The 10,390-nt window shown below is 51.0% G+C and overlaps 1 protein-coding gene across 1 annotated transcript; it reads left to right on the top strand.

The window, feature by feature from the left end:
- Nucleotides 1-2,875: 2,875 nt before the first annotated feature.
- LOC126990312 (trithorax group protein osa-like) lies at nucleotides 2,876-10,022 on the top strand. Its single transcript, XM_050848882.1, has 6 exons — nucleotides 2,876-3,035; nucleotides 3,379-3,551; nucleotides 3,884-3,988; nucleotides 5,087-5,235; nucleotides 5,472-5,691; nucleotides 6,737-10,022. Exons 1-6 carry the CDS (start codon nucleotides 2,912-2,914, stop codon nucleotides 9,875-9,877), a joined length of 3,912 nt encoding a protein of 1,303 aa, XP_050704839.1. The 5' UTR covers nucleotides 2,876-2,911; the 3' UTR covers nucleotides 9,878-10,022.
- The last annotated feature ends 368 nt before the right edge of the window (nucleotides 10,023-10,390 follow it).

Genomic DNA, 10,390 nt, shown 5'->3' with positions numbered 1-10,390 from the left:
TCACCATGGATTAGGAATGCAAGTGGAAAACCCCCCACTTCAGATAGGTCACGCCACCATTGTAGGAGTGTCATCTGTCAGTGTTTATCGGACGAGCGTCTCGGTATGTGTAACAAGCATTTCGTCAAACTTAGGGGTCACCTTGACGAACGTGACCAGTTGTAATCTCATTATTTTCCAAGTCTCTAATTTTCACTCCTTCCTGAGAGCCCAACTGATACAGATCTACTGTCTCGGCTCTCTCCAACTCCCCTGTATTTAGGTTAAGAATATATTCACCTACAGCAGCGAGTGTTTCCCTTCACGCCTTGTTCGCCCACCAAGACCCTGTCTGAGCTACACGCAACCAAGCCTTCCACCGTTACACTATGATGTTTCTAAATCACTTGAAAATATTTATTTAGACTTCCAGAAGGCGTTTGATAAAGTCCTACACTACAAGTTGTTTCATAAAATCAAGGAAATAGGTATCGAGGGTAAGCTTCACGAATGGATCAAGCACTGGCTAAGCAATAGAAAGCAAAGAGTTGTAACAAATGGAGTGACCAATGAGTGGATGCCAGTCACTAGTGTTGTCCCCCAAGGCTCTGCCCTGGGACTCGTTCTCTTCGTCATTTACATCAACGACATTGACCTTGGTCTCAAAAATTTCATTAGTAAATTTGCGAACGACACGAAAATCGGCAATGCGGTACTTACGGAATGTGACAGGCGGAGCCTACAAGAAGATTTGCGTAAAATATCAGATCGGTCAGTAAAATGGGAAATGCCTTTTAATATAAACAAGTGCCAGATTACGCAGGTTGAATCTAGAAATATAAAGAAGGACTATGAACTGTGCGGCGTTAAAGTTGAAGGCGTTCACTCGGTCAAAGATCTTGGCGTCACAGTCGCGTCTAACCTCAAGTGTTCCCAGCAGTGCATCGAGTCCGTTAAAAAATGCAAACAGGATGATAGGTTTGATTAAGAGATATTTTTCATTCAAGAATAAAGATGTTATACTACCTTTGTATAATAGTTTCGTCAGACCTCATTTGGAGTATGCCGTGCAGTTTTGGTCTCCCCACCATGCGAAAGACGTTGCTAAATTAGGTTTTCAGCGTAGAGCAACCAAGATGATTCCCTTATTACGAAACAAACCCTACGAGGAAAGGCTCTCACATATAAACCTATTTTCTCATGAAAAACGCCGCCTCAGAGGAAAGCTGATCGAGTGCTTTCAAATACTTAACGGTTTTACCAACGTGGATCCAATCAAGCTGTTTGTGATGGATGATTCGACGCGAACGAGAAATAATGGCGCTAAACTCAAATGTAGACAAGTTCATTCAGATTGCACAAAATTCTTCTTCACTAATGCTGTCGTTCCAGATTGGAACAGATTACCACCATCAGTGGTGCAGTGTAACTCGATTGCATCGTTTAAGAATAATCTTGACCGCTATCTCCTCCATCTAAATGTTCACTAGGTCAGTTTGAACACCATGGTGGCCACATAACAACTGTCACTTAGGTTTAGGACAGACCATCTAGTCTGGGCCTTAGGGTCTGTGTGGTCTGGTTATCAATGTAAATATGTCTCTCTCTCTCTCTCTCTCTCTCTCTCTCTCTCTCTCTCTCTCTCTCTCTCTCTCTCTCTCTCTCTCTCTCTCTCTCTCTCTCTCTCTCACGATTCAACTGTTTTAACCAATTACACCCGGACAGAGAGAGAGAGAGAGAGAGAGAGAGAGAGTTGAGACGCCGTGGGGTCAGGTCACGCTCGGGTTCGCTCCGTGATATTGGACACTGTGTGGAAGCAGAACGATATTTCTTCTTATCCTCCACACGTCGGGACTACCATCGCTTCCTGGGTGCTGTGCAGTGGACAAGTAGCCTTGTGTCAAGAGTTTACATCCACCACAGGCTCAAATGTTGAATTGAAAAAGTTGAGCATCCTGGCAACATGCAGCATGGCACATATAAATGACACGTGGCCAAAGCATCATCTGGGCCCATACATATAAATCTAACACTTTGTCTCTGGCTCATCTTAACCCTTTCTTTGCGTGTGGTGCGAGACGTGACTATCCCCTCAGGCACAGTCAGGCAGCCCAGTGGGGGGTCTCTTTTAACCTCTGTATCTCAAAAACTATTCATCACAGCTAAACACCAAAAACACCAATGGAAAGAGAAGGTCCAGATCTATAGGAGTCAGTTATTTATGCCTCTCTTGCGAACGTACATGCATGTTCAGGGAGTGTTGAATGTTAACACTTATCTCAGTGCGTGCGTGATGATCAGCCATATTGAGGGAACTGCGGACATCTTTCCTTGAGATTCTGGCAAGGTAGTATTGCCAACTGCAATATTTACAACTATTTGGTCAAAGAATCAGTCAGGTGATAGGTGAAGCTATGCAAAAATGGCGCTATATTGGGCAAGAACATCCACCAGTTACTCGTCCGTAGATTTGCCGCGCTGGGCTGATATGATTTTCCACCAAATTTAGTGAACAACCCACTCAATTGGCAATCCTGTGTTGTGAGAAATAGTGTTGGAACACTCTCATACGCGGGAGATTTGAGTGCGGCTGGAGCTCACAGCGAGCGTTTAGCACCACCAACAAATACGCCTAACGCTCGCTGCGAGCGTTTAGCAATGAAAGGGTTAAGTCAAATGCCTCATTTCTTTTTAAGTATGGGCCCTGGCTCCCAGCCCACCCTTCAAGCCTGGTGAAGGGAGGGCTTCCCCTTCCCTCAGCCCATTACACAGGCCTTCCTTTATAGTTTGGCCAGGCTCCAGCTGAGCTAGGCACTAAAATCCAGTGCTGCCCGGTCCAGTCCATCCCCTGTTCTCCCCAACACAGTTCCCTTCCACACATGCATCTAATACCCACCTTTCCTCCCCACCTCAGGGTTACCAGGGGGGAAGCATGTACCCGCCCCAGAAGTCCGGGTCAGCCCCCAGCCCTGGCCCACCTGGCCCCGCTCCCCCTGCCGGCCCCTACCAGGCGGGGCCAAGACGACACCCAGACTTTGAGAAGACGCAGCCCCCAGGTAAGATTCTCTCTGGGTCTGGTGTATATAATATTTATATTTTTTCTATATTTTGTTTGTCTGTGCAGTCATCTATAATAACTGATAAGTGGATGGTAGTGACATATATAGTCTTTTATCATGGTCTTAAATGTTTGGGGCTTATTTTTGCATTTGTACTTATTTTTTCAAAACTGCTTGTTTGGGCTTTATTTTATTTTATTTATATATAAATACTAGACTGCTTTTTATTTGGTATATTTCAAATTTTTAACCATTTCTTTCAGAGCACAAACAGTACTACTTTAATCTTTTCCCTGGTAGTGTTACAATCCTCCCAAGCTAACTGTCTCTCTTCCCTCAGGTTGGAGGACCAACAATCAGTACGGAGGGTTTGCGGGGCAGAGCCAGCCGGGGCCGCCCCAGCAGCCGTGGAGCAGACCCAATGACTCCACACCGCCCGGGGCACCGGCCGCACAGTGGAGTCAACCCAGGTTTCCAGGAGCCCAACCTCAGTTCCCGGGAACGGTGAGTGTGGTGAGTTACTCGCTCTATCTGTTGATTTACATAATTGTATATACCTGTTGATTTGACGCAGGTAGATGAGTTAGTACAAGATATTAGTGGAGATTCAAGAGAGTTAGAGAGAAAGAAAGTTGGTTCGCCATTGCTGATAATTTCAACTTAGCAAAAAATAATTGTTTGTTTGTATGTGCTGTTTGTTTGGAAATTTCAAGTACACTTCAGATTTTTATGGATACAGTACAGTGTGTGTATCATCTCCTTCCAGTATAAGTGTGTATATATATCATAAGTATAAGAGTATATATAAGTGAGAACAGTGATGACCTTACTTGTTGTGTCCGCAGGGTCGGGGTTGGTCGGGAGGCAGCTTCACCCAGAATGTAGGGCCCAGAGCACAGGGCCCAGGCTCCAAACAGAATTACCTAGTTCCTCCAGGTTCTTCATTCAAGGTAAGAAGTCACTCAGTTTAGAAATGCATCATACTTTTTTTTATTTACAAGTGGCTTGGGATTTTATTTATTTATTTATTTTTTGTTTTATATATTATTTTAGTCCAAAGATCTGAGATACATGAAACACTGCCAGTACTGAATAATCTACAACCGTTCACTATAATGCACCCTTCATTTTTTATAATATTGCATTCCAACTGTTTGATTCTCTGCCCCATCACCATAATGCATCTCTCTTCCTTCATTCCACCACCATTATTACTGCCATTCACTTCACCTCCATTTTTACTCTTCCTTCTGCTCTTCATCATGTAATACCACCACTACCATAAACACTTACTCTCTTTGTAACTTTTCACTACCACCATAATCCTGCCAACTCTGTCATACTCTGTCAGAGACGTGGACATGGAATGCAGCACAGCAATCGAGAATACATGCAGTGGAAATGAGTTATATAAAAGGTGCATGTGGTGCGTCAGGATGGGATGGAGAAAGTAATGAGAGCGTGTATGAGCGGTTTGGTGTGGGTGCGACAGCAAAAGGAGTGGAGTGTGGAGTGGTGGAGTGGGTGCAGCGTGGTGCATTTAGATGGTTTGGACACGTGATGAGAATGGGGGAGAATGCATTCGTGAAGAGAGTGTATGAGGGAAGGATTGAGGGAGGGGGTGTCAGGGGAAGACTACCTGTGAAGTGGATCAATAGGGTGAGTGAGTTGGAGAGAGAGAGTTGGGAGTAGCAGGATTGAATGTGCTGAGAGGGAGTGCCAGAACAGGGAGAGATGGAGACACTTCTGCTGCAGCCACCCCCTGGAGGGAAGTTCCCGCGAGGGAGCAGGGCGTCTGAGATATAGATTGATCCTCCTTTTCACCACCATTACCTCAAACAGATCTGTATCCTTCCTTCTCTCTACTGCCACCATTTCTCTGCCCTTCTGTCATTCCACTATCATAGGCTACACCACTACTCCATAACTTTTCTCTATTCCCTTTTCCACCACCATTGCAACTACCATTAACTCCACCACCACCATCAGCAGCTTTACCTCCCTCCTTCCCTCCACTGCTGCCATAACACGTCTTTCCTCTCCCTCAGGCTGGTGCTGGGCTATACGGCTATACAGGCAAGCACCAGTTCCCCCTAGACAGTGTGGAGGCGGTGCTGCCAGTGCTGGCTCGCAGAAAACGGATGACTCGCACTGACCTGCCTACCTGTGACCCCTGGAGGCTTCTCATGTCCCTCAGGTGAGATGAGTAGAGGTCATCGTGACGGTTTCCCCCTAGTGGATGATCTAAAGGGGCTGATCTTGAGCCCTCTTTTCTTCCTCCTCTTCCTGAATGGTTCTTATCGTATTGCTGTCTCATCTCCTAAGGGCGAAGAATATGATAATGGTACTGTCACTGTGGCTTTGTTAATAGTGTTCTAATTGCCTTCCACTCACCATTCCCTCCACCTAATGTAATACAATACTGCTCCTCAGGTGTGGGTTAGCAGCTGAGGTGACGTGGGCTCTGGACGTACTCAACATCCTGCTCTTTGACGACCAGACGGTGGTGTACTTCGGGCTGCACCACATGCCGGGGTTGCTCGAGGCCCTTATAGAGCACCTGCGCCGTGGCCTCATCAACATGTTCGATATCTGCTCGGAGTTGGAGCTCGGGCGTGACGACGAGGCAACGGGAGCCAACAAGAGGGTGAAGGTAGTGGCTGTTGAGGATTGATGGCTGGCAGGGAGAGGTTTAGGGGGGCGGGGGGCAGTGTGTTCATGGTGGTAGGCTGTAAGGTTTTGGAGGGTTGGGAGAGGGTAGAAGGGAGGGCATTTATGGTGGTAGGTTGGAGGTTTTGGAGGATGAGTGGAGAGTACGGGGGGAGGGTGTTCATGGTGGTAGGCTGTAAGGATTTGGAGGGTTGGGAGAGGGTAGAAGGGAGGGCATTTATGGTGATAGGTTGGAGGTTTTGGAGGATGAGTGGAGAGTACGAGGGGAGGGTGTTCATGGTGGTAGGATGTAAGGTTTTAGAGGGTTGGGAGAGGGTAGGGGGGGTTATTTATAGTGATAGATTGTTAGGTTTCGAAAGGAGAGCAGTAGGTGGGATTGTGTTCGTAGGGTAAAGCTATTGACAGTTAGACATGATGGTGTACTTGGGAGTGGAGGAATACAAGGTCAGTTCCTCGGTTCTGATGTTAGTTTATTTGTGGTTAGTAATGGTGTTAGTTCATGTGCAAATGGTGATGGGGAGGATTTCAAGCTGTGGTGTAGTTGTGATTGAAGGTATTATTGGAGATTGAGAAGAGGGTTTTAGTATTTGATGTGGAAGCTGTGATGTGGCATGAGAGAGAAGGGATTAGGAGAATACAGGCATTAAAAAGAATTGTTTGTTCACCTCTCATAGAGTGGCTGACACGAATTGAGTGGTTTGTGAGTTTCAACAAGACATCTTTTATCCATACACACTGCCATCCCTAATCATCATTCCTGTGCAGCCTTTTAGTAGTCAAACAGTCATGCAGTCATCTATGTATCTACCCATTTATCTCTATCTACTCCTTTACCAACTATTCTCATCCTCTCACTCTCATTATCCATGTACATATCCATTTATCTATTAACTCCTTTACTTAGTATTCTCAGCCTCTCACCCAAGCATTCATTCTGCCTATCAACCAACTACCTCACATCATCCATGCAACTGTATATCCATATCCACATCCTCCATCAATATCCATCCACCTCTCCACATCCACAGGCGGAGCAGCACGATTTATCCGACCGGCCTTGGTACCTGCGGCCTCCACCCTCGCCCACCCTTGACCTGGACTTGGGAAGGCTGGACGATGACGACCCATCCAACAAGGAGGAGGTGCTGCGCGGGACTGAGGACTTCACCCTCATCACCAAGACCGGGAAGAGTGTCAAATTCGTGCGACGGGACGGGGAGCTGTTCCTGCGGGAGGGAGTGCGGGAGTGGGACAAATGGGAGGGATTCAGTTCTGGGGTAGACACGTGGTCGGTAGGTGGAGGGGAGTGCACCGCCCACATCATCTGTACCATGCAGAGTGCCGTGCCTCCGCTGGTATTCACAAGGCTACTCCCAGGGAAGGATGGCAAGGTGGACTATCCTCTGCAAACCCGCATCAAGGAGGAGGTGAAGGAGGAGATTAAGAAGGAGACGGATCAGCAGGAGGAGAGTGTGGTGAAGAAGGTGAAGGTGAAGGAAGAAGTAGAGGAGGAACCGAAGCCAGAAGATAAAGAGGAGAAAATGGAGGTGGTACGGGTGAAAGAGGAGCTGGAGGAGGAGCAGCAACAGGAGGAGGAGATGGAGGTAGCGGAAGAAGAGGAGGAGGAGGAAGAGGAGGATACCTCCAACACCAACTCGACAAAACAGCCTCCCCTTGCACCTCCACTGTCGAAAAAGGACCGGGTGTTGGACCTGCTAGCAGAGATGAAGGAGAAGCGGGTGGGCAAGATGGAGGACCAGCTGACGAGGGAAAAGTGTGACAACTCCAAAGACATCAAGGCCACTTTTGGGCCACGCGTCAACAGAGTCAACAACTCCGGCAAGAGCAAGCTGGATGAGATCTTCAAGCGCCTCAACAAGGACTCGTCGCAGGACACCCACAACGCCACCGACAGCAAAAAGCCGGTGAAGGAGGCAAGCAATGGAGGTCCAGCCCTGAAGAAGGACAGTGAGTCTCAGCCAGCACAGCCCCAGCCACCACCACAGCTGCAACCACAGTCAAAGGAGGACAACAACAGCAGCAGTAACAACACCACTACCACCCCCAACAACACCAACAGCAGCAGTAACAGTAGTAGTGGTGGTGCAACAGCAGCGGCAAAACCAGAGCAGGTAAGCAGTGAATCAACAGCTACGGAAAAGAAGACTGAGGAGCAGAGCCCATCCGTGTTGACCAAGCGACCAGCCTCAAAGGAGCAACTGGAGCGGAGGGAAAGCAGCGGCTCACGGCGGGAGAGCGGGTGCTTCAAACGGCCTCACGAGGACCTGGAGGAGGAGTCTTGGGGTCCTGATGAGGCGTCACTGAGCACCACCACTGAGGGGCAGGACTGGCTGGCGCGCCGTGTCATCTGCGTCGGCACAGTGATCCGTAACCTGTCCTTCATCCCCGGCAACGAGGACATCATGAGCAAGTCTGCCTCACTGCTAGCACTGCTGGGCAAGACTATCCTGCTCCACCATGACCACCCTCGCCGCACGCCCTCCACAGCACACTATGACCGCGACGAAGAGGCCGACCTGAGTGACTGGTGCAGCTCGCTGGCCCCTGACACACACTGGTGGTGGCCGTACCTCCACCACGTGCACGAGAACACCTTGGTCACCCTCGCCAACATGGCTGGCAACCTGGACCTCTCCGTGTACCCCGAGGAGATCTCCCGCCCCCTGCTGAATGGCCTCCTGCACTGGGCCACGTGTCCTGCCTCCTACGGCCAGGATCCCTTCCCGGGGGGCGGCACCTCCCCACAGTCGTCCCTGTCGCCGCAGCGGCTGGCCCTGGAGGCACTGGTGAAGCTGTGTGTGCTGGACCAGAACACTGACCTGGTGCTTGCCACGCCGCCCTTCACCCGCCTCGACAACCTATGCGGCCAGCTGACTCGTCTCATGTGCCGCGGCGAGGACCAGGTGCTGCGCGAGTTCTCCATCAATCTGCTGCACTACTTCTCTGCTGCGGACAGTGGCGTGGCTCGAGTCATTGCCATGCAGAACGGGTGCGTCTCACTGCTGGTGGCCTTCATCGAGGAGGCAGAGCAAGCAGCCATGAATGTGGCCAATGTGCAGGGGGTGAGTGCCCTCAAAGAGAACCCTGAGCTCATGGGGACAAGCCTAGATATGGTGCGGCGCTCAGCCAACACCCTGGTGCACCTCTCCAGGGTACCAGCCAATGCGCGGGTGATCTCTGGCACCGAGAACCGCCTCCTCACGCTTGTCATGAGCCAAATCCTTGACACCTATGTGGCCTCTCAGCTCTCCCAGGTGCTGTTCAATGTGGCCCATTTGCAGGGTGAGGCCTCCCAGTACTCCCCCAGCCCATCCCCACCCTCCTCCCCGGCCCCTGCACAATCCTCAGACGTCTCTAGCACAGCCACTCTCCCCACACTCCATCGCCCTCTGCCCATCCCCCTGTCTGTCCTTCCCCCTGTCTCCCTCCCTGTACCCCCGCCCTCTGCTGCACCTGTAGCCACCCCAGCCCCTGCCCCTGCTACCACCACCACCACCACTCCTGCCCCCACCACAACCACCACCCCAACAACTACTGTCACTGCTCCCTCTACCACAGCCCCGACTTCAACCCCCACTACAAGCCCAACCACTACTACCACCCCTGCCACAACCCCAAACCCCACCCCAGCTTCTGTCCCCGCACCGACCCCAGCCTCAGCATCAGCCCCCACCCCTGCTGCAGCTCCAGATGGCCCCACAGACCCCAAGTCCCCAGTAGGTGATGCCCCCAGCAATCCAGCCCCTGCTGCAGCCCCGGCCACAACTCCAGTCCCAGCCACCACCACGGCCCCAGCCCCATCATCCCCCACCCCAGCGCAGGCCCCAGCCCCTGCCGCAGCAGCCCCCATCCCCACCTCAGCCCCAGCAGTTAATCATGACTCAGCAGCCCCCAGTGAGTTGGAGAAGAGCACTAGCAATGCCACGTCATCAGGGAGCCCCAACCCGGAGCCAGCCCCCACCTCAGCCCCCCTCCTCACCCTCCTCCTCCACCACATCCACAACCACAACCACCACCACCACCACCACCACCACCACTCCCTCCACCCAATCCTCCACCTCCACCACTACCATCGCTACAACCACAACCACCACCACCTCCACCACAACAAACGCCTCACACCCCACGGCATCATTAAGCTTAGGTAAACACTCCAGCTTATCTCCTTCCCCCAACCCAGTCCCTGCCACCCCCAACACCCCCCAGATGGCTCCCCTCCCCGTCAAGACCCTCTCCGCCCCCCCCACACAAACCACAAATTCAGATTCGACCTCAAAGTGTGAGCCCCTGGCGGCGGCGGCGGCGGCGGCAGCGGAGCCCCCGGCAGCCAACTCCTCATCTTAGTAGCGGGCGGGGCCGCCTCTCAGCCGCGTGTGGTACAAACAGTGTGGTAGGGGAGCTGCCCCCCAGGGTCCCCCCGGTCCTAGTGTCTCAGCCGGACCCTGGACGGACCACCTCAGTGATATCGAGTCCTACCAGACATTAGGGCTCTCAGTGTTGTGTACAGTACGTAAAGTAAGATGATGTGTGTCCTGCTGTAAGCAGTGTCTGTGAATTATTCTAAAAGTGCGAATGTAGCCAGCAAACAAGTCTGTGAAAGTCTGTGTATTTGTACTTTTCAATGTACAGAAGTCTGTACTCATCTCAGCTGTATTTCTTGG

The sequence above is a fragment of the Eriocheir sinensis genome, unplaced genomic scaffold (assembly GCF_024679095.1).
Source record: "Eriocheir sinensis breed Jianghai 21 unplaced genomic scaffold, ASM2467909v1 Scaffold154, whole genome shotgun sequence".
In the NCBI taxonomy this organism is placed as follows: domain Eukaryota; kingdom Metazoa; phylum Arthropoda; class Malacostraca; order Decapoda; family Varunidae; genus Eriocheir; species Eriocheir sinensis.
The sequence above is the reverse complement of the archived record's forward strand: the minus strand, read 5'-3'. Positions and strand labels throughout refer to the sequence as shown.

What these genes read in the sequence shown, in the direction of transcription:
- LOC126990312 (XM_050848882.1), top strand. Translation starts at nt 2,912, where the DNA reads ATGTACCCGCCCCAGAAGTCCGGGTCAGCCCCCAGCCCTGGCCCACCT. An exon ending in CTCCAGGTTCTTCATTCAAG is followed by an intron (nt 3,989 to 5,086) that starts GTAAGAAGTCAC and finishes CCTCTCCCTCAG; the next exon opens with GCTGGTGCTGGGCTATACGG. An exon ending in GAGCCAACAAGAGGGTGAAG is followed by an intron (nt 5,692 to 6,736) that starts GTAGTGGCTGTT and finishes CCACATCCACAG; the next exon opens with GCGGAGCAGCACGATTTATC.